This window comes from Poecilia reticulata, chromosome 13 (genome assembly GCF_904066995.2).
Source record: "Poecilia reticulata chromosome 13, P_reticulata-male-v2, whole genome shotgun sequence".
NCBI lineage: Eukaryota > Metazoa > Chordata > Actinopteri > Cyprinodontiformes > Poeciliidae > Poecilia > Poecilia reticulata.
The window spans coordinates 32,121,441-32,145,115 of NC_088842.1; the positions used below are offsets into that span (position 1 = coordinate 32,121,441).

Consider the following 23,675-nt stretch of genomic DNA (forward strand, 5'->3'; position numbering starts at 1 on the left):
CTGGTTTCAACTGTAAATATTTAACAAATTTAAGCCTTTCTGAAAACATTAATTACACTTTACTGCAAAGCTGTGCAGTCTGAACATCAAGCACCTTCCAAACCTTGAAAACACCTGATAGAAATTTAAGCACCTGTCTGAACCTCTGAGACTTTCCCTCCTTTAAACCCTGCGAGGAATTTGCTCAGTCGGTTTGAGCCGCAGGCTTCGCTCTGTTAATCATTTCTAAGGTGAGTTTTTCCTTCCTGACGACTGAATGAGTCTGTGCACAAACAACGCCCACCCAGTCCAGCTCAGGACGGGAATGTGTGGCAGCTAAAGTTAAAAAAAAAAACACACGTGAAGATGCTTGGCATGCCGTCACACCACCAAACAGGCATCCAGCCTATTTCAACAATGCATGGGGGAAACTCCCTTCTGAACATTAGCGTAAAAAAAACGTTTTAATGAGTTTAAGGTATGAGAACACGGAGGGGAAACAGCTCAGATACAGTTCAGGGTTCCTCCATTCTTGTGTTGTTGGAGTGAAATGAGCAGTTAAATGTCAGAAAACAGAAACTTTACGCCCAGCAGCAGCAGCTCCGCTTCAGAAGAAAAACATTTCAGCCCAGTTTTAGATCCCAAAGTCTCCAAACCGAAGCAGCTTTGCAGGTACCTGCGCCTCAGTGGAGGCCGTTTCACACCTGGTTGAAGAATGTGGGCTGGATTAAACCCACCCTGGTTCAGACAGCCGCTGCAGGACAACAACAAGTCATTACACTGCGAAACTTTTCATTCTGTTCCGATTCAATCGTCTGGAATCGTCCAGTCAATGCAAGACTTCTTCAGGTTTTGTGGGTTTGGTTCTGGAACTGATCCAAAATGGTCCAGATTACCAACAAACATTCAAATAGGGCTGCAAGTAAAAATTATATTGGTAACAGATTATTCTACTGATTATTTAAAAGAATTGGCATGATATTAGAAATGCATTAAAAGATCCAAATAAACCAATAATTTAATTTGTTTTCAGTAAAATAAGCATTTTATTGGAAAAACCAAAGGATTCCCTTACAGTAAACTTGATTATTTGTATCCAAGGATCCATCTGCAGCTAAAAACAGAATATAAAATTATAATTGAACAGCAAAAGGAGACTTTTTTTTACAGAATTTGGACCAAGTGAAGCTAAAGGAGTTATGAGTTGAACATGTTTACAAACAAATGTTTCTTTTTTTAAATCTTATTTGTAAAATGTATAATTTTCGTGCAGTTTTTGTTGTGTGTTATTTCAGTGAAAGGCCTTTTTGAGTCAGTTTATGGTTAACTGGTGACTAAATTAGTTGCCTTTTATTTCAACCAATCTGGATTTGCTCAATGTTTGAATCTTTCTTTAGAAGGAATGTCTCAGATTTAAAAAATAAAATAAAAGTTTGTTGTACACAATATAAGTGGGTCCAACATCAAACACTTTCTGAAGCTTCAGCAATAAAAAGTTTTAAGGATTTAAGAAAAAAAATCAACCAAGAGTTGAAGCAGTGGTATAAAACCAATTAAACTTTTAAAAACTGAGATTTACGTTTTATAAAGAGACTAAAACTTAAATTTTTGGGTCTAAAATGGTCCAGATTGGGTTTTACCAGATTAAAGTAATTCAGAATGAGAAATATAACTGATTTAAGGTGGTGAAACGGTCCATTTGGCGGGTTCGGTTTGATTCCACCAACTGGTATCGGTCGGATCCTCCAGGAACTCGACGAACAGCGGAACCAGGCTGGAGCCAGCGGAACCGGCGGAACCAGGCTGGAGCCAGCGGAACCAGGCTGGAGCCAGCGGAACCAGGCTGGAGCCAGCGGAACCAGGCTGGAGCCAGCGGAACCGGCCGCCCTCCACACAAACCCCGCCTGATGTGCCATCATCAGGCCGAACAGCTCCGCACAACCTCAGCTTCGGTTCTACCAACAGTCCGGGTCCGTTTCCGCTCAGAGAGACGCGAAAAGAAGAGCAACGGAATGGAAATTGGGTTTTCTAAAAGAGTGAAACCTCTTTAAATCTCACAGAACCAGGCTTTCACCGAGGCCCGTGTTCGGTCTCTGACCCCCACACGTCCATTTTCTTTCAGCTGGGCCCCGCGACTCGGGCTGCCTTACCTTCCGCTGCTGCTTCTCCCAGGCCGGGTCCAGCAGCAGGTCCCGGTCCCAGTCGTTCTCCTGCTCCATGTAGGTCTGAACCCCGCCGGCAGACTGGTTGTTGGAGGCGTGATAATCTACCATGTCAGAAATACAGAAAACCTCAGCGCTTCGCGGAGAAACTGTCACAGGTTCGAAAAATAAAAAACAAAAACCCGGCGGAGGGACGGGGAGAGAGAGAAAAAAGCCCAAATCAAAGAGGTGAGGGCGGGGAGGGAAAACCGAGGAAACGGTCCGTGTTCGTCCAGCCGTGGAGGCTCTTTAGCGTAATCAGTCTCCGGTGTGTGCAGTCAGAAGATCCCGCTGCTGCTGCTGAGAAGAAAAGCTCTCAGTGAAACGGTGTGGCTGCTGGGAGGAGGAGGAGGAGGAGGAACCGGCCGCTCCTTCTGCCTCAACTCACTCCGCCATTACGGTTGGAGCACTTCCGGTTACGCCCTTCAAAGTAAAGCTCAGCCAGCCGCCACCGAAATCACCAAAGCAGAGTCGTTTGGAAAAAGAAAAAGAACTGGTTTAGAGCAGTAGAGTCCAAATTGCGGCTCGGGGGCCATTTGCGGCTCTCTGAAGGATTTTCTGTGGCCCCTGACCTCAGTGGAAGCACATGTGGTTGATGCAGATGGGCACTTATCCCAAATATATCCCAAATTTCCAGAGTTATTTATTGCTAATTCAGAATCATTCCTTAGTATCAAAACCAGTAATAAACATATTAGAGAAATAATCCAGAGGAACACCTTTAGCAAACCTGCTTCTATATTTTTTTGGAACAATCTTTATTCAGATATTGATTGGGAACAAACATGGTTATTGCCAAGAAAGTTTTTTATCTCAAACAAAGTACGTGAGGTATCTCTTAAAATTTTGCACAGGTGTTACCCTGTAAATTCAATACTGAGAAAATATTTTCCAAATATTGATCCCCTCTGTTCCTTTTGTCACATTGAACAAGAAACATTAACCCACCTTTTTTGGGAATGCTCGTTTAGCAAAATATTTTGGTGTGATTTCAATGTTTTCTTTAGTCGGATATGTAATGTACTTATTCCTTTAAATGTTAAACATGTTTTATTTGGTATTTCCAATAATACTATGTCTGGGAAAGAATATATTATAAATTTTCTTATTCTTTTGGCTAAGTTCCACATACATGTCTGTAAATTTGCTAAAAACAAACCCAACCTCACCGTCTTTAGAGCTTATGTAAGATGTTTTTTAGAGTCTTTAAAAATATGCACCAACTCTAAAGCTACAAAACTTGTAAACTTGAGTGATGAATTTGATTTGTAATATTTTTTTTTTTCCTCAGCACCTCGAGCTCATTGATGTATTCATTTGTATATTGTTTGTTTGTAAATAAAGTTTGGAAAAATAAAAAAAAAAAAAAAAAAAAAAAAAAGATGGCCACTTCTGGTAGGGAAATTGTGTTCAAGCTGAATTATAACTCAGCTTGACTAATACGTCATCCTGATACTAATCGATATTTCACAAAGCTCAGTCAGGTTCAAGTCACAAAATAAATCTGTGACTTATATTTGTGATTTTTGTACGTTCTTTTTTATATTACTTATTAGTATTTAAATACATTTTCTTAGTTAGGCCTTCTTGTGCCTTTAGTAAAGGTAACGATGATGATAGTGATTTTTCACACATTTTTAATATCTTCCCAAAAAATTAATTGATAATTTTATTAATTAATACAATATTAGAAAAACATTAAAATATGCTAATTAAGAAATTCTTTCTTTTAATCACCACTTTATTGTCTGATGTAAAAACGTGCAGTTGATTATTTGTAGAAAAGAATGCTAGAGCTGGACGGATTGATCCAAAAGATTGATAATATTGATAGCAAGTCAGCAATATTGGATCAATACTAACATGATAAGATCAATACATTGGTTTTAAATATCAATCATCAAAACACTTCATTAGTTGTAAACAAAATCTCACTGTTTACTTTACTTTAGAAAGTTTGTGATACATTTTTCTGGAAATTCGTCCAAGTCCAAGGCTTTAATTTTGAAGGAACCTTCACATATTTTCTGTTGGTTTTATCTGTAAACTTGACGGACCCGTTTTCTCCTTTAGCTTCCACGGACCGGTCCAGCTCATGAATATAAATCTACTGTTTCAACGTGAGTTGCTCACCCAATAAAGAGTGAAATTTAAAAACAAAGTCACAAACAAAACATTTACACACACAAAAAAAAAATAATAGTAAAAAATACGTAATTTATGAAGAAATACAGACTTTGTAATGAAGGAAGATAATTTAGGTCAGTTATGCATGATTTATGTCACATCATCACTTGGAGCATGATAGGCACATAAGCTGAAACGCGATAGGTAGATTTCAAAATAAAAGCACATCTTATTTTGTAAGACGTAAATTGTCTACGTCCTCTTGGGTTTTAATTTTTCAGTGAAGAATTTTCAAACAACTTTGTAAACTTTCATGTTTCATTAATTTTCAGTGTTTTTACAAATGCTTGGTGAACATTTAAATTTAAGTAAAACTAGCTATTTCTGCAACGTTTAGATGCTAAACTCTTCTAAAACTTTACACAACACAGCTGGAGAGAAAATCATGTTTTCAAAGTTTTTTAGCTTGATTTTTTTAGCTGAATAATTATTATCGATTCTACCAATGAAAAATAACAACAAAAATCTAATCCCAACTGTTTCCTTTTCATATACAAGCTAGCATTAGCGCTAGCTAAAAAAAATACCTATTTTTTTACAATAATTAGTCAAAAAAAGTATTTTTTGACTAATTATTGTAATCATTTTATTTTATAAATCAATATTTATTTTGGTGGCATCCTCTAAGTTTTTGCAGGCCTGTGTATACTCTGCAAGAACAGAGATAATTCCTCTGTCTCCAGGTGGCAACGACATTATATAGAAATAAGCCGAACTGATTTTTAACATTTTATTTAGCATTGTTAGCTACTTCACTAGCATTTTATGCCACAGGCCCAAGTAGCAGCAAAAAAAAATTGGCCTTATTAGCTTCTACACCAAAGGATGTTAGCATTTATGCTACAACACAACTACATGCTACAAAAAGCTAATGTTAGCTTTCAGAAATAGGCAATAGAAGAAACCAACATTAGTTACTTGTACTGTTAGCACCTTAGTTCAGTGACGTTGGTTCTATTAACTGTTGAATGTTTGCTCAGTTTGAGAGACACTTTAATTTAATATGTCACTGTTCCTCCTGTCAGGGCTGCACAGTGGTGCAGTTGGTAGAGCTGTTGACTTGCAGCAAGAAGGTTGTGGGTTCGATTCCTGGTCTTTCTGCATGGAGTCTCCATGTTCTCCCTGTGCATGGTGGGTTTTCTCCTGGTACTCCGGTTTCCTCCCACAGTCCAAAAACATGACTGTCAGGTTAATTGGCCTCTCTAAATTGCCCCTAGGTGTGAGTGTGAGTGTGTGTGTGTGTGTGTGTGCATGGTTGTGTGTCTCTGTGTTGCCCTGCGACAGACTAGTGCCTCTCGTCCAGAACGTTAGCTGGAGAGGCACCAGCAAACCCTCCCGACCCCACTGAGGGACAAAGGGTGTAAGAAAATGGATGGATGTTCTTCCTGTCAGCAGAAGCTAGCCTAGCATGCTAGTGGCTATCCAGCCTCACAGCATTAGTTATTTCCCAACTTGCAGAACATGAATAATTATCTATTGAAATGTTGCTTTCATGTTCTTGTTTATTGACATGGTAAAGTGGAATTTGCATCCAATTGTTCAGCCAATCATTGAGGATACTTTTATTTAGCGTCACATCTTGATTTGCATTCAGTCAAATACACAGAAAGTATTTATTTTTAACAGAAAATCTGGCATTGCTCATAAATTTTGCTGGTTAAGAAACTTTTTATTTCTAATTCAAAAGGCTTTTAGATTTTGATTCTTTTTTTCTGACTTTACTTGCTAAAGCCATAACATGAAACAGAAAAAAAAACTTCTAGTATGCAGTGTTGTGTAAAGAAATATCGAACCAAACCACAGGTTTCCTGAAGCAAAGTGACCTGGGCTGCAGTTCCACTCATGGCTCCTGCCAGGAGGCGCCTTGCTCTGATTGTACGGTGACTCTGCTGCCTGAGGAGCAACCAGCAGAAGTAGGTCACACTGTCTTGGCAGATTAGTGTCACTATAGCTGGTGGGGGATATGCACACTGTAATAGTAACGTAAATCAACAGCTCTGTGATTGGCCAGCTCAGGAACATTCACAGCATGACATCACAACGTTTTCAGTCGCTGAAAGGTTGAATGAACGAGAAACTCCCAGATTTAGCTGCTGACGTTTCCACAGCAGGTCATGATGAACTTTGATCCAATAAAACAGTTTTATGTAGAGTAACCACATAGTTTTTCTGTTTATGAAAACCAAAGGATATTTCAGATGTTTTATGAGCGACCACAAAAGAGATAAAATAATTACCATTTAAAATACCAGAAAACTGATCATAATAAAAATTACTAATGAAAATAAACAGATATAATAAATAATGTACAATAAGTAAAGATTTACAGTTTAAGAAACTAAATAAAAATAGTGAATAATAAGATATTTAAAAGATGCATAACAAGATTACTGATAAAAAACTAATGTACACATAAACTAGCTTCAGAAAAAGGAAGCAATAAAACTATACAAATATTAATGAAAAAATAAATAAATTATTAGCAAAACATTAACTTAATTAACAATAGAATAGTGAATGAAACATAAAAAAATACCTGCAACAATGATTTAATAAACGAGTAAAAAGACAAAAGCATAATAAATAAATACTGAAAATAGAGAAAAATGTTAAGTAAATTTATGAAAGAAAGAAAAAATCTGGAAGTGACAAAAATATCAATATAATGTCATAAGATTTCAGCAGCTCTTAAAATTTCCTCTCCAACATCCAAACAAACAAATTAACGCAAAATTCACATTTACAGCGAAACAGACAAAGTGGCGCCGGGAGACACGAATCCTTGTGTTTTGGCTCCCCCTGCTGGTCCAGCGTGTACCAACAGTTAAAACGGTCTGGCGCATTTCTCTTATTTTCATTTCCGGCATTTGCAAAACAGTAAGTGCATTTCTCAAAACAATTCGTACAAATAGCAACAAAAAAAAAAAAAAAAAACCTACAAAAGCCACAGTCTTCCTCAAAACACTTAATTCATCTCAGGATTCACCTGGGAGCAAGTTACAGAAAAGTGTTTAGAAATGTGCTCGACAGCTATGGAGAGCCATTTCAGCCAAAATTAAATAAATAAATAAGTAAAATGAATACGTATAAAATAAATATCCATCTTATTACACCCTTGTCCCTCAGTGGGGTCAGGAGGGCTGCTGGTGCCTCTCCAGCTAACGTTCCGGGTGAGAGGCGGGGTCACCTGGACAGGTCGCCTGGACAGGTCACCAATCTGTCGCAGGTCAACACAGACACACAACCATGCTGTAACATGTGGAACCACCAGGGGTCGCTCCCCAGGTGTGTTGGCCCACGCGTTTGAGATCAGGTTTGTGTTTGTTGTAAAGACAAAACTCTTTTAATTTGATTATACTAAGTTAGTGTTTGTGGTGTTTTTATATAGGGCCACACTTCATGTTTTGAGCTGACGATTGCTCTACCTGGGCGTGCGGTTGATCGACGCTGCAGGTAGGCGTTGTAAATTTTTTAACTGCATGGTTTTTATTTCAAGGATTTAATAGGCGTTTGGTAATTTTTGTTGTTTTATTTTGTTGCAGTTGTCGCTGCACCCTGCTGTTCTTTTAGAGTTTGATTTTCTTTTTCCATTGTTTTTTCATTTATTTTTGTTTATCTATTGTTTTTGCAAATACACATCCTCTTATTTTGTAATAATGAATATTGTCCCTTTTATACTGGTTGTTTTTATTGTACTATAAGTGGCTGTAACCATGCACACACACACACACTCACACATAGGGACAATTTGGAGAGGCCAGTTAACCTGACAGTCATGTTGTTGGACTGTGGGAGGAAACCGGAGTACCTGGAGAAAACCCACCATGCACAGGGAGAACATGGAGACTCCATGCAGAAAGACTGGGAATCGAACCCAGAACCTTCTTGCTGCAAGGCAACAGCTCTACCAACTGCGCCACTGTGCAGCCCTATAAAATAAATAAATAAACAACTATAATTAAGAATAAAGAATTCAATTATTTATTTAATTTAGGCTGAAATGGCTCTCCATACACAACCAAAGCACAGCATGAGAAAGACGACATGAACCTGAGTGACATCACAAACAGAGGAACACATTCAGACGCAGATATTCTCCACCTGTAGCCGTATTTTTAAAAATCCTTCCATGTTTTTGGCTCCAGTAGCGATTAGTGACGAATGATTCTGACTGAGATTTGTTTAAAGGAAAACTACACAGAATAAGTATTTTTAATATTCCTACACCAACACAGTGCATGTTGTCAGCAAAAGAAATGACTAGAACCTTTTAGGTATTTTAGACTTATAGAAAGTAATTTTGTTTTCTTTTTTTTTTACTGTACTTGAGTAAAACAGTCCAACCTGTACTTTTACTATTACTATAATATCTGTTCATGTAAGTATTTGTACTTCAGAGAATGTGAGTACTTTGGGGTAAATGTAGGAAATGAGCTTCGGGATATTTTCCAAAGTCTAAGCGGAAAATCTGGATTGTTTTTAGTAGGAACGTTATTCCCTTCGTTCACGTGGGAAGAACAACCATATTTAATAAAAATAACTGTTCAGATCTGCTTTAGTCCGTGCAGGTTACTATATATCTATAGTAACAACACAAATATATTTCCATAACTAGAAGTTCATACCTGCAGTTAGCTGTTATCACCACTAGAGGCCAGCAGGTTATTGTATTAAAGTATTAAAAATTACTTATTTCTTGATGTTTAACTTTCGGGGGTTATATAATTTGCTTCATGTTTGTTTTTTAAAGCAGAAAATATTTGTCTTTTGATAACTAATCTTTTGTAATAAGTAGAACCACATCTATCCGGAGACTTTTACTGGAAGGAGTAATTAGCTTTACCTTAATAAGCTTTTATTACATTTATTAAAGTATTTTTAAAGATAATAAGCGTGAATAAATTTGAGCCCAAAAGAATTGAAAAAGTAACAATAACAACAATAATAATGCATTTTATTTGTAGTGATTGTAGTTTATTGACTTTATTGAATGCAGAGTAATAGAAGAATAAACAAAGTTATATATAAACAAAAGCAAACAAAACAAAAGACGAACAGCAGTAAAGTATATAAAAGTTTTGGTTCCACTGCCAGGAACCTGAAAACGGCTGTGGGAAGAATTTAAATTCTTTATAAAGAAAACACACCAAAAAAAACACAAAAAATATCTCATTGCATACTGTAATTTTGTTTGCTTTTGCCATTAAGTTTAAATGTGACATTTACATTTTCACGAGTCTGTGTAAACTTTCTCTTGCTTTCAAAGGCATTTCTTACATTATAGTAATGTAATAATGTAAGATTATTTGTTTAATCTACTTTATAGATTAAACAAACTATAATTCAACCGACTGGCTGAAGATCAGGCTGAAAACCAGACAGTCAGGACGACACACCACCGATCCCAATGGTCCAGAGTGGAGACCAGCCTCAGCCGCCTTCCTCCTCCTGTTCGCCGTGGTCCTGGGCAGACCTGGAGGAGGAGGAGTGGAAGCTGGAGCCAGGGCCGGAGGAGCAACCGGAGCGGGAGGAGGAGACCGATCACGTTGGGCCCAGGCGGCTCCTCAGGGAGGTGGGATTCAAAGGGCTTTCCCTGCCCCACCTGGACCGAAGGACGGCTCCTTTGAGGGAAGCAGTGGCTGTTCAGAGGCAGCTGGAGCAGGGAGGAGGGAACCACCTGGTCATCTCCCACTGCGTCTTCTGTCGGTCGAAGCTGCAGACACAAAGACAGACCGGCGTCAGACCTTTGACCTTCAGGAAATGAGAAGCTGACGGCTCTCACCACTGCGAGGTGATTCGCTGGTTCAACTCGAACAGCTGTATCATGGTCTGAGCCACAGGTGTCAAACTCAAGGCCCGGGGGCCAAATCTGGCCCGCCGCAGCTTTTTATGTGGCCCTCTGGACTCCAAATTACATCAATAAGTCCTTCCAGTTTTTCACAAATCTGCAAAAATCACACAAAATCAAAAAATGTCCACATTTTTGTTCTGATTTTACTGCTAATTTTCTCAAAATTGGTCAAAAACATTGAATCCGTAACTGATACAGCGAGTGAGAGAATCACATTTAACATCACACATTAGCGTAAATACTGTAAAAAAAATAACAATTACAAATATTTCTTAATATTCACCACAAAATCTGTCATTTTGATTGCAAAAATAAACACTAAAATAATCACAAATCCTGGAGGAACAGCTATTTATTGATGTTTTAACAGTTTTATTGGTTTTATCAAAAGATTCTGGTGCAACCGGCCCTTTAAGAATATTCAGATTTTTGATTCGGCCCAAAATAAAAATGAGTTTGACACCACTGGTCTGAGCCATCAGCCGCAGGCTGGCCAGGCAGTCTGCGTGGACGAGGGACCGCCTGGTCCTCAGGGTCCCTCTGACGCGAGTGGCTGCAGGCTGCAGGCAGCAGAGCCGGCTGCAAACGGCCTCCACCAGGCGACCGGCGACCGGCGTCCAGCCAGCTTGCAGGGCCTGAGTTCACACCAAGGAGGCAGCTGGAGTGACAGGATCCATGCTGACGTCCTCAATCACACGGCCGCTCTGCTGGTGCAGGTACTCGAACCCGATGAGCTCACCTGGGACGAAGCGGGAAGGGGAAACGCTGAAAAGCCCCTCCTGGAGGCTCACTTCTGTAGGACAGGTTGTCTTTTTCACATCAGTTACCTGTGAAATCCTCAACCATCTGACAACCAAGCATCCTTTGGCTTTTCTGGCTGGGGGCGTGTTGAGGCGGACACTGTAGGACAGCAGACCTGGTGAGGACCAGGGTGGGGTTGGAGGCGTCCCCCCCTCTCAAACGACATGGTTCCTCACCTCTGTCTCCACCTCCTCCGCTGCTTTGGGCCTGTAGGATCCCTGCTGGGACCCCAGCCTCATTGGAGGGTCCCATCAGGGTCCCATTGGGAGCCTGGTGGAGTTTTCAATGTTCTGACTAAAAACATTGGATAATAATAGAAATAATGGCATCAACATAAAAATAATGACAGCATCCCAGTCAATGTTATAATGAATTTCAACTCACAGCCATGTTGAATTAGCTCAACGATGAAACTGGAGAAATTATAAAAACAGAACAGTGTAAGTGGGAGGCTGGACCACAGCACTTCACCCTCATAGCCTCATCCCTCCATCCCTTCCCGCATTTTAATTGAAAAATAGCCAGGCAATAAAAAATCAGGTTAAACTCGTCGACTTTCAGAGTTTAGGGTTTATTTAAACCCCTTAAAAGCGCCATTAAAACTCGCTTCGTCCTGTTCTAAACACTCATTTAACTTATACGCGAGCAAAGCATCGCATTTCTGTTTTGTGCTACGAAACCGTTACTTGGCTCATTAAATGCGGAAAAAATGAAATCCTACAATTGTTTTTTTGTTAACAGGGTGACAGACGACATGTCCGATGAAACCCGACTGCGGCCGAACGTTTTCCGTGAATTGGAACAAGCCAGGCTTCTGATTGGGTGGCTCAAGCTTGAGTCTCCAAATTGGAACAAACGAGTTTTTAAAAAGCAAACACAAAAACAGAAGGAACCTGGGTCAACGAAACAAATATCTAACCGTCCGGTCCAAACACACATATTCTAGTGTTGATCGTCTCCGATCTGTAACCCAGTAAGTATATTCTAAAGGTCAAAGAAACCGTGAGTGAAAACAGTGGTGCAATCTTAGGACTATAAATAATTGTCTGTTACGTGTCTGAAATGTCCTGGTTTACTAGGACGTATACTAAAATTGGAACGATACAGAGAAGATTAGCATGGTCCCCTGCGCAAGGATGACACGCAAACTCGTGAAGCGTTCCTCACTTTTCATTTTTGATAACTATTTATTTACGTTCTAGGAACTATTTTCCACGAAACAGCGGCGATTTCCGGGAAAGATCCCCTGCTTCCGGTGTTCACCGGAAAAACGTCACGAGGGGGCGGGCTCAAAAATCTGCTCCAGAGACCCGAGAAAATTCCCGAAACAGAGATATGAGATATGTGATTAAAGAGTATTAAACGCTTAATAGTAAAACAATAGCAGCGTGTCGGTTAGTGTGTATTACCCAGAAAGCAGTTGGGCACAATATCACCAACACCGTGGTTTTGGTGTTGCGTATATATAGTAGGCTGGGTCAGTAGTTTATATAGTAGACTGGGTCAGTAGTTTATATGGTAGACTGGGTCAGTAGTTTATATAGTAGACTGGGTCAGTAGTTTATATAGTAGACTGGGTCAGTAGTTTATATAGTAGACTGGGTCAGTAGTTTATATAGTAGACTGGGTCAGTAGTTTATATAGTAGACTGGGTCAGTAGTTTATACAGTAGACTGGGTCAGTAGTTTATATAGTAGACTGGGTCAGTAGTTTATATAGTAGACTGGGTCAGTAGTTTATATAGTAGACTGGGTCAGTAGTTTATACAGTAGACTGGGTCAGTAGTTTATATGGTAGACTGGGTCAGTAGTTTATATAGTAGACTGGGTCAGTAGTTTATATAGTAGACTGGGTCAGTAGTTTATACAGTAGACTGGGTCAGTAGTTTATATGGTAGACTGGGTCAGTAGTTTATATAGTAGACTGGGTCAGTAGTTTATATAGTAGACTGGGTCAGTAGTTTATATGGTAGACTGGGTCAGTAGTTTATATAGTAGACTGGGTCAGTAGTTTATACAGTAGACTGGGTCAGTAGTTTATATAGTAGACTGGGTCAGTAGTTTATACAGTAGACTGGGTCAGTAGTTTATATGGTAGACTGGGTCAGTAGTTTATATGGTAGACTGGGTCAGTAGTTTATATGGTAGACTGGGTCAGTAGTTTATACAGTAGACTGGGTCAGTAGTTTATATGGTAGACTGGGTCAGTAGTTTATATAGTAGACTGGGTCAGTAGTTTATATAGTAGACTGGGTCCGTAGTTTATACGGTAGACTGGGTCAGTAGTTTATATGGTAGACTGGGTCAGTAGTTTATATAGTAGACTGGGTCAGTAGTTTATATAGTAGACTGGGTCAGTAGTTTATATAGTAGACTGGGTCAGTAGTTTATATAGTAGACTGGGTCAGTAGTTTATATAGTAGACTGGGTCAGTAGTTTATACAGTAGACTGGGTCAGTAGTTTATATGGTAGACTGGGTCAGTAGTTTATATGGTAGACTGGGTCAGTAGTTTATATAGTAGACTGGGTCAGTAGTTTATACAGTAGACTGGGTCAGTAGTTTATATGGTAGACTGGGTCAGTAGTTTATATAGTAGACTGGGTCAGTAGTTTATATAGTAGACTGGGTCAGTAGTTTATATAGTAGACTGGGTCAGTAGTTTATATGGTAGACTGGGTCAGTAGTTTATATAGTAGACTGGGTCAGTAGTTTATATAGTAGACTGGGTCAGTAGTTTATACAGTAGACTGGGTCAGTAGTTTATATGGTAGACTGGGTCAGTAGTTTATATAGTAGACTGGGTCAGTAGTTTATATAGTAGACTGGGTCAGTAGTTTATATGGTAGACTGGGTCAGTAGTTTATATAGTAGACTGGGTCAGTAGTTTATATAGTAGACTGGGTCAGTAGTTTATACAGTAGACTGGGTCAGTAGTTTATATGGTAGACTGGGTCAGTAGTTTATACAGTAGACTGGGTCAGCCTACTATATAAAGCACTCGGGCACTATATCTTTATTATTACACATACACATTTGTAGAATACGGAACATTTATCACTGTCATGGTCACAGTTGCTATGGCAACTAGCCTGTGTAGCTAAGTAGCTAACAGAGAGCGCAAGAAAAAAAAGAAGTGATTTTGAGTTGATCTTCAAAGGTTTTTCTGCGTTATTTTACCCTTTGTGCTAAATTAATAAAACTTACATCTCCAGGTTTCATTTAATTAACTGGTTTGTTCTACCACGGCAGCGAGGCTACGGATGGCAAGTTAAAGAAAACCTGTGAAACTGTGACAGTTACCAAAGATCCGTCGCTAACAAGGACACAAATGCTATAAATGGCTAGAAAAACACAAATCTTCAGTCTATTAAACTGACTGAAGATGAACACATAAACGAAAAACTGGAGTTTATGTGTTCTGTTAATACTGTTGTGACGGCAGTGTTTGCCAATATTTTATTTTATTTTTTTATTTGATTAATTATCGGAATAATTGATAGATGTCCTCAATCACACGGGCAGATGTGGGCAGCTTCAGGTTTCGCCACCGAACCATAAACCGCTTAAAAATAAAACAATATTGGGGTTGAGTGAAAAATGAGAACAGCAGCTCAAAAGGAAATGTGGTTAAAAGAGGAAAGGTCACATCACCAGTTCGGCAGTATTTTGGATGATTAAAACAAAAACTGATCAATATCTAGGCGTATGAAATGTTTATAGTGTGAAATGTTTTTCAGCAATATTGCCCAGTCCTACACGCAAATTATTAAAATGGTTGATAATCATTCACAATCGGTTTACTATGATGCATCTTCACGTTTCCTTGTAGGTAACCAGCTTCTCTATACACTGCAAAAAGGGGAATGGAGCTTATTTGATTCATGTAGTTTGTCAAACTTAATTTATTTATGTTTGTTTAACTTGACAACTTCCATCCATCCATCCATTTTCCTGCACCCTTGCCCTCAGTGGGGTCAGGAGGTGCTGGTGCCTCTCCAGCTAACGTTCAGGGTGAGAGGCGGGGTCACCTGGACAGGTCGCCAGTCTGTCGCAGGGCAACACAGAGACACACAACCATGCACACACACACTCACACTTAGGGACAATTTGGAGAGGCCAATTAACCTGACAGTCATGTTTTTGGACTGTGGGAGGAAACCGGAGTACCTGGAGAAAACCCACCATGCACAGGGAGAACATGCAAACTCCGTGCAGAAAGACCGGGAATCGAACCCAGAACCTTCTTACTGCAAGGCTCTACCAACTGCACCACTGTGCAGCCCCAACTTAATCAACTTAATATATTTAATACTTGTAACAAATTAAATTAACTTTTTAAAAGTTGGATCATCGGTGTGCTTTTTTTCAGTGTATGCCTGAAATGGCACAGCAGGTCTATTTTATTGTGTGTGTGTGTGTGTGTGTGTGTGTGTGTGTGTGTGTGTGTGTGTGTGTGTGTGTGTGTGTGTGTGTGTGTGTGTGTGTCAAGCAGTGGGTCAGAGGTGTGAATTTTGAGAAACCCAGCTCGGCGTGTGAAGGGTTAAGGCCCAGATACAAACATGGGTTTAAATAGCTGACCTAACACCCTTCAAAACAACCTTTATCTTTCTGTTTCCACCCTTTAAAATAACTCCAGTCACTTTTTATTTTCCACCTTCAGCCATGTGACTGGGGGCCCAGTTCAGTCTGAGTCAAAACGCTCAACACAGGCAGATTTTTACTCAGATAACTCAGACGCCGTTATCTACCAGAGAGGCCTGCTGCTTTTAATAAATACTCATCATCATAACAAGACATACTTGGCTCATCCACTGCTTACTGATTACAGCTAAACGCTCATATTATACATTCTAGCTGCCGAATAATAAATGCAACAAACCACAGGCTAAAATAAAGTTTCCATTTGGGTTTATCTGATGAAGTCCAGCAGATTAAGGAGAGTTTCTGAATCTTCTTTGACCAGTTATAGTAGATTTAAGACTCTTGCTGCCTGTGAAACTGAAAGAAAGACCAGGAACAAGCAGCAGTTAGCATTCGCTCAAAGCTGGATTATCCATCACCTTTGCTTCCCTGCAGGTGTTTGGAGGTTGTAGGCCCACACACATTTCATATGCCACCTGTTAAACTGTCAAAACTTAATTGTTCTCCTACTGATTTGTTTTTATTTTGTTTCTCTATATGCAGAAATGTCCTTTTACAGTGAAACCGTAGGCACAGGTCATTGTGTGTAGGTTTTTCATAGACTGAAGTGAGAATAAAACTGAGGAGTGGGTCTGTGGTTTCGTCTTTCTAACACCTACAGCTCAGCCTTATGTCTTCAAGGTGGGTTTACAGTCAAGCCCACCTGAAAACCAGAACAGCTCGCTTGTTTGCATCGTTAGGCGACAATGTTTCAGGCAACAACTTTAACCTTTTAATTAGTGCAGTACGTCCAACTGTTGTTCAGAACTGAAGAAAAAAAGACAGATTAGCAAAACAGATCCTTAAACTAAAATGTAGTAGCATTAAAATAAAGCAAAGATAAAATAAATAATTTCCAAACTGCCTTTTTAAGAAAAACAATCTGCAAAAATCATCTCCTTTCATAAATTAACTACAATCAGAGGTGAAATATTATGAAGTCACCTTTTTTGACCTTTTTGTCATGTTTTAATGAGACGTGGGACTCGATTAAAAATTTATAGTTTTTATATGTTATTTATGGAACGTTGGTAGAAATGTGGACTGTTGATGCTAACATCAGCGTTAGCGTCTGTGGTGCTGCTACATGTTAGCATTGAGATGCTATTTTAGGTTTGAATTGCATTGCTAATAGGCTAACTCCTTTTAGCACAACTTGAACACAACAGTAGTCTTTTGCAGCGTCCAATCAGATTGGGTTTTGAAGCTGATATTGATCCCCAGCAGCTTCGTCAGCCATCGCTGTTGTTAGCGGATGTCGCTTGTGCATCAGATTTACGGGCGTACCAGAAACACATAAACACAAAGGTTCTGCTCAGAGTTTTTGTATGTTAAAAAACCCCCACGATTAATTGCTTTAAAAAAAAAATGCACATATTAAAATCTACGTAATTAATCAAAATTAACCCGTTAAAGTCTCAGCTCCTAGTTATAATCTCTTATTAAAAACGTACCTGAGAAAACTTGAGAAATCCTTCAGTTTCCATGGAAACCATTTGGGGTGCCTTCACCCCTGTTCCTGCAAAGCTCCACCTTGAAGCTTCAGTGCCCAGCCAAGCTGCCCCCCCTCCTCCCCCCAGCTCCTCCAGACTAGCGGCAGCAGCTATTAGCAGACACCTGGGTAGGGTATGACGTTCTTAAAGAGACAGAGACCAATTTCAAGACGCCAGAAACAGCTACGAAGTGAAGTACAAATTTTACATCATGTTTGATATATACTGCATCTTCATAAAAGCTGAAGACAGTTATTTAATTTTGCTTTGAAATGGAACTATGTATCTGAAAAATACAAAACACCACATTTTTTTGTAAGAATGAGATTAATTAATCTTGTCAGAGTCCGGCCTGATTACTGGCAGACATTTTGAACCGAGGATCGTTCGTCTAAATATAACCTGAATGACAACAGGAAGTAAACTAGAAGAGCTCAGAAAGGACGGCGTCATTTATCAGTGTGGAAGTGTTACAACACCAGATCTAATGCTTGGTTTGGACAACTTTCTCTCTTTAGAAATGAAATCACCACTGTTGCAGTGGCAGACGTTTAATTGGACGTTTAATCGGCTACACCTGCAGCTCGGAGGCTGACGCCAATTAGCCTTTTGTAGTGATCAGCAGTTTTTAGGCTTGTGCCGTTTCCAGCAGGCCTGACCTGACCTAGTCAGATTTATATCGCTAAATGTTCTGAAAACAAAAATGATAAAAACAGATAAAATCGTTTTGGCCCAGATGTTGGCCGGCTGCTCGCTCCAGCAGCTCCCTGCAGAGCGGTCAGCGGCCGGTTTCCAGATGAACTCAGGTCTACAACCTGCTTCTCATCCTTTTGTTATTTACAACGTTGATTTCCTTTAGAAACCTCTTCAGTCGCCCGTTCCTGTCTCGGTTGCGGTTGAGGCAGTTATTTGTGGTTGACTGGCCTGTTTTATGTGTCTGTCACATGTGGGTGTGAGTGGAGGAGCATAACTGCGCCTGTAGGCTGTTTGCCCTGCGATGATAAATGTCAAACGGTGATGCTGATATTGTTCTCTACAGAAAACCACACAGATGTTGGCCTTGTTTGATTTGCTTGATTTCTTAACCTTTAATGGGCCCACTGATTTAATTCCGACTCAGTCGTTTTAACATCTCAGTGCCACCGGTTTAAAGGTTAATCACCAGGTTTTGCTGCTTCATATGTCATGTAAGCAGGAGGGTTCATTTTTATGTAGCTGCTTTGTGAACGTTGTCGTGGTCTGCCAAAAGCAGTAACAGACCAATCTGCATCTGATGCAGCCATAAACCTGAGAACTGACCGTCAGAAATGGAAATAAATGTGCTGAAGGTCAAAACGTTAAACGCAGCATTTATCGGAGCACAGCGAAACCTCAACATAAAAACAAATCAACAGAAAACCTTTTAAATATGAGCCGTCGCTATTTTTGTCTGGAATACGAGCAAAAATCTGAGTAAAGCTGATCACATATGAGCGTTTTATGTCAATATTGTTAATTATTTGTTGTTGTTTTTTTTGTTACAGGTATCTGAAGTTCTGCCAAACCGGCGGCGTGTCCTTTGCTGTTTTATCTGGTTTTCTCTCCATACTGTTGTTTATTTCTAAGCAGTTAAAGGCACACTGGTGAAACCTGAAACTGCTGCTGTGCAACTTACTCAACAGGCCGTTGCTAGGCAACCAAAGAGTGAGTGAGTTGCTAGGTAACCAAGGAGAGAGTGAGTTGGTTGATTCCACCATCCTAGCTCAGCTAGTCGTGAGAGGTTGAGCAGCTAAAGTCTTTCCTCTGCCTACATCTCCCAGAATGCTGTGCGGAGTTCAGTGAAACTGTTGAATATTCTTCCTGACATTATCTACTCTGGTATTGATCATGTGTCTATCACATTATATATATATTGCAATTGATATATTGTCCAGGCCTAAACCGGCGTTTCGTGCTTCGGGACGCCACCGCTAGCCGGCGTGCAGAGTTAGCGTTAGCTGAGACTTCATGTCAGTCAGGACAAGCATGATGATTATTGAACTGAAGCAGGAGAGAACAGGGAAACATGAGCGCAAGATATCAGTGTTGCAGTGTGTGTGAACCTTCCCTCCCTTCTTCTGTCTGTTTCCAAGGTACGAACTCTTAATGTTCGTACCTTAAGAGTACGAACATTACTGCAGTAGATGCAGATGCAGTAGAGACTCAGATTACACCCCAAGCACTAAAAAAAGAAACACCCAGCAATATTTTTGGCAATAAGTTAATATTTTTGGTGTGTGTAATATGAAGCGTTTCAAAAACCGTTGGAATGTAAAGTTGTAAATCAGCAGGCACTGCCTGTTACCTAGCAACCCCAGAGAAGAACAGGTCGCTACCTAGCAACCCCAGTGAAGCCCAGCCCGTTACCTAGCAACCATGGTGAAGCCCCGCCTGTTACCTAGCAATCCCAGTGAAGCCCCACCCGTTACCTAGCAACCATGGTGAAGCCCCGCCTGTTACCTAGCAATCCCAGTGAAGCCCCACCCGTTACCTAGCAACCCCAGATTACCTAGCAACCACAGTGAAGCCCCGACCGTTACCGAGCAACCCAGGCTGAGCTCCAGCACGTTTGCGCTGTACAATGGCTGCTGGAAGAGACAAGTGTTTTGTTGTTGACTTGGCATCCTTAAAGCCGTTGCTGCATCCCTGTTGGTTCCACTTCAGCTTTTCAATGATGTAGGGTTGTATAATTAGCTTTATTACATTTAATTGTGCAGCCCTTTGGTCGATATCTGTTGTTTTTATGTGCTGCAGAAATAAATTGACATTATAACATGGGAAAAATGTTTTAAGTGAAATGATCTGCCAGTGGACCTAGAACTATTTTATCAATATTAAGACATTTTTGACTTAAATCAAGTTTCCTAAAAAGTTACTTGTAAGTTTGTTTTGTGTTATTTGAAGTGTCCTGATATATTCGCACTACAAACTAGACCAAAAATACTTGGCAAGATATCGTGTTTTTGCAGTGCATCAAACTCAGTCCTTCCAGTCAAGACGGTTTTATTCAAATTAACTTTATTTTTTAGAGACAAACTCAAGTTGTATTAAAAATGTAACACAAATAAAATATTTTCGAAACTGCACAATAAAAAATATTCACACAATGAAACAAACTTTTGATCAAGATGAAGTAATTTTTACTTGTTAACAGGATGTAATGGGTGCCCTTGGTTTGAACAGGATATGAACAGGAAGCAGAGAAGGGAGCTCCAAGCATGAGTGACTCTTTCTGCAGCGCTGCAGCTCACACACACACACACACACACACACACACACACACACACACAGTTCAGTGGGTGTTAAGCTCAGACTGAAACTTGCACTGAAAAAACCCCAAACTGCAGTTAATCATTTTCACGCCACACATGTGCAGAAACCCAGACGTGTTCATGGCGTGTTCTCATGTGTTTCTCTAAACTCTGATGATTTAGCTGCAAGCTAATCCAGAGTGAGCTCTGCTAACATTTTTCTCTGACAGCCAGTATGTATCACACACACACGCTGAACAGGAAGCAACATGGGATTATGCAAATGAGCAGCAGAAATGCTGTAGAGAACAGAGGAAGGTGTGATGGGCGGAGGGAGGGAGTGACAGAGGATCTGCTGCTGCTGCTGCAGGCTGAGAAACAAACAGGAAGGTGTGTGTGTGCGCGGCGGCGGTTGAACCCAAAACGAGTCAGACTCAGCAGCCTACCTCCTCTGATGTGGATGACAGCGAGTGTGTGAGAGGCAGCTCTGACATGCCTTAAGGGGGATTATTAATGTCTCAGCACTTCAGAATGGATTCCCATCAGCGGGCCGCTCTGGATATCTCCACCAAGAACCCTCAGGACGACTTCGAGATCCTGCTGCGCGTCGGAGGGGGAACCTACGGAGAAGTCTACAAGGTCAGAGTCCTGGGCTGCTGCTTGACAACATGGCTGCCAAAAAACAGAGAAAAGTCCACCTAACGGCTTCGTGAAACATTTTCACCAAGTTTTAAATCATAAATATTCAGTTTAACACTGAAAACACAGAATTGAAGCAGCTGTTCTCTAGTTTCTAGTTCAAATATCTGAGTACACTTGAAATAAGACAAAACTAACCTTTTAGCAAGATACAGGATCACAATTCTGTAATATTGATGAAAAAGTTCTCGTTCCAATAATATCGACATTTTTCCCATAAGAGACGATCTGCCAGTGGAACTAGAACCTTTTCATCAATTTTAAGGAATTATTGACTTAAAACAAACTCCTATATCATGTTGAAAAGTTAAATGTGAGTTAGATTTGTTTTAGTTCATGTGTGCTAAGACATTTGCCCCAGAAGTGCTGGTTCAGATTCAGTTTTTTGCAGTGTATGGGTGAAGTTTGGCCCTTCGCCTCCGCTGAAGCGTTTCTCCGTTCATCCAGAGCAGCAGCCTGCTGGGTTTTAGTTCTTATTTTTAACATCGAACAGCTCAGAGCTGCTCATGAATCGTTTGCAGCTGAACTGGTTCATCACAATCATAAGTTCAGCGCAGCTGCCAGAGGAAGTGGTTTGACGTAAAGTGAAAGTATTAATGAAGAAATATATATAAAAAGACACAATCCACTCAACGCTGCGCTTCTTAATTGTGTATTGCAATAAGAATGGATAAATGTTTTCTCTTAGGATCTCTTTCGAAACATTCAGTTTCATAAAATAAGGTTTAAACTTAAAGCCTTTTCTTCTCAGATGAGATTTTAAAGGATTTAGTTTGGTTGAAGCACTTCCTATTGTTGAAGTTGGAGCCGCATATTTCTATAACCTCTTAAATTTATCCTTCCATCTGTCACTCTGTGGCTTGTTGGTTTAATTTGGCACCTACCAGAAATCCCTCCTGCTGCCAAACGTTTGGTACCAAAACTAAGCGACTAAATCTACCAAATGAACATGATGCTGCTTTCTGTCCTGCAGATGTTCAGCTGATGCTCAGGTCTGTGGAGATGCTGGTCCAGTAAATTAGGGAATAGATTATAAGCTGGATTTGTCCTGGAACATCTCATGTTGGGACAATCTGGACCTTACACTGTAAAAACACAACATCTTACCAAGTCATTTTGGTTTAGTTTCTAGTGGAAATATCCTAGTAAAAACATTCTCATTATAAGAGGAATAATCTGCCAGTGAATCTAGTACTTTTTAAAAATCAATATTAAGGAGTTACTGAATCAAGGCAAGCTTCAATTTCTTGCTACAAAGTTAGTTTAGTCTTATTTCAAGATATTTGTACTGGAAATTCTTGTTAAGCTGCTGTGTTTCTGCAGTGCGGTTGGTATTGATGTCGTCGTCTTGCCTTCTTGGGGTGATGAACGTAGCAGTCCAGGCTGCGGACCGGGCAGAAGTTGCTCCTTCATCCTGGAGGTTTTTAAACGTCCAGGTTGGAGCGTCAGAGCGAAGCGTGACGCCTCGTCTGGTTGGCGGGTCGGCGGCTTCGTTAGGCGCTCCGCAGAGCGTGGCCGGCTTGGAAGTGGCACAAGCAGCTTGAAGAGGCGGCCATGTTTGTTAGCTTTCCTGTGAAAAAGCTCAACACGTCCCGCGTCTTTATTTATGACTTTATTTTTAACCGTGGAGTTAATATGAGAATGTTTGAACGAGTAGAAACTAAGTCGTCTCGGTCGGTAAAAACATTCTTATCTCGTTGTCGGGCTGCAACTAACTGTTATTTTAGTAATTAATATTCTGACGATTTATTTGCAGTTGAAAAATGCAAATAAATCAGTAATTTAAGAAAATAAACATTTTATTGGCTGAAGTGCAATAACAGCATTTCTTTGCTGTCGGCAGATAAACAATTCGAACATCAAAATGTGAAAAGTTGAACTTTGTGCTGGACTGACTGCAGGGCTGATCTGGTGGTTTCTGATTCATAATCACATAGAAAAAGATTCTGATGGGAGATTTTTTTAAATAAAATTTAAAGCTAAAACTGTGTCACCTGAGGAGACACCGGTTGTTTTTTAATTTTACATGCAAAAGACTTTTTTTTCTAAGGTTTTGGCTTAACTTCTGCTCTGAGTGTGTTGTTCCTTCAACTGATGACCCATTTCTAAGTCTGTGTTCTCCAGTTAACGATTAATCGGTTGCTTATTTAGTTGGCAATTACTTCAATAATAATTTAATCACGATTAATCGGATTAATCGTTTCAACCCTACTTTGTTGGCTCCCAAAATCGTGTTGCAGAGAAACTGAGAAGTGAAGTAAATGCAGATATTTGCTGTTAAGTTTGCATAATTAACTTTTGTTGTCGTTTATTTCCTGGTTTCCAGTATTTTGGTGTCTGGAAAACGGCTCATTTTCCAGACACCAAAATACATGAACTTATAAAAATCGTTCTCGTGTGACGTCGCATTTCCGTGAACTTTGTGACCGACAGCCATTTTGGTAGGCAGTTGCTATGACAACAGTAGACTAACTACAAGCTTCTCACCTTGTTCCCATCTAACTTATAAGCAAT

General features: G+C 40.0%; 3 protein-coding genes and 1 non-coding gene across 13 annotated transcripts in view; 2 read left to right on the top strand and 2 right to left on the bottom strand.

Annotated features, from left to right (window-relative positions):
- actn4 (actinin, alpha 4) overlaps nucleotides 1-2,551 on the bottom strand; it is a 66,828-nt gene extending 64,277 nt beyond the window's left edge. For 3 of the 6 annotated variants that reach the window (XM_017308292.2, XM_017308293.2, XM_008426670.3), the window contains exon 1: nucleotides 2,130-2,550. In XM_017308292.2, the coding sequence (XP_017163781.1) occupies nucleotides 2,130-2,252 (123 nt within the window). In that variant the 5' untranslated portion in view covers nucleotides 2,253-2,550. Of the gene's footprint in view, nucleotides 1-2,129 lie in introns of all 6 variants that reach the window. The other 3 variants (XM_008426669.3, XM_008426668.3, XM_008426671.3) reach the window with 2 other exon arrangements.
- Nucleotides 2,552-9,534: 6,983 nt separating this feature from the next.
- Nucleotides 9,535-12,528, bottom strand: LOC145554677 (uncharacterized). Of its 4 annotated transcripts, XM_081614894.1 has the most exons (5): nucleotides 11,404-12,528; nucleotides 11,196-11,313; nucleotides 11,046-11,118; nucleotides 10,150-10,957; nucleotides 9,535-10,080 (listed from the first exon to the last, which is right to left on the bottom strand). In XM_081614894.1, exons 2-4 carry the CDS (start codon nucleotides 11,256-11,258, stop codon nucleotides 10,860-10,862), a joined length of 234 nt encoding a protein of 77 aa, XP_081471020.1. In that variant the 5' UTR covers nucleotides 11,259-11,313; nucleotides 11,404-12,528; the 3' UTR covers nucleotides 9,535-10,080; nucleotides 10,150-10,859. The 4 variants fall into 4 exon arrangements, with proteins under 4 accessions (XP_081471020.1, XP_081471019.1, XP_081471017.1 ...); XM_081614893.1 differs by having other exon boundaries at nucleotides 11,046-11,313; XM_081614891.1 differs by having other exon boundaries at nucleotides 11,046-12,528.
- LOC145554757 (U6 spliceosomal RNA) lies at nucleotides 12,084-12,190 on the top strand. Its single transcript, XR_014090749.1, has one exon. It is a non-coding gene; the product is annotated as a U6 spliceosomal RNA (small nuclear RNA).
- Nucleotides 12,529-20,830: 8,302 nt separating the features above from the next.
- map4k1 (mitogen-activated protein kinase kinase kinase kinase 1) overlaps nucleotides 20,831-23,675 on the top strand; it is a 51,235-nt gene continuing 48,390 nt past the window's right edge. The window contains exon 1 of one of the 2 annotated variants that reach the window (XM_008426664.3): nucleotides 20,831-21,101. In XM_008426664.3, coding sequence (XP_008424886.1) covers nucleotides 20,976-21,101 — 126 coding nt within the window. In that variant the 5' untranslated portion in view covers nucleotides 20,831-20,975. The remainder of the gene's footprint in view (nucleotides 21,102-23,675) is intronic. The other variant, XM_008426665.3, reaches the window with a different exon arrangement.

Excerpts from the sequence above, each read along its gene's own strand:
- LOC145554677 (XM_081614893.1), bottom strand. The coding sequence starts at position 11,271 with ATGGGACCCTCCAATGAGGCTGGGGTCCCAGCAGGGATCCTACAGGCC. Across the intron at positions 10,958-11,045 it reads GATGGTTGAGGATTTCACAG|GTGAGCTCATCGGGTTCGAG; the intron begins GTAACTGATGTG and ends GCTTCGTCCCAG.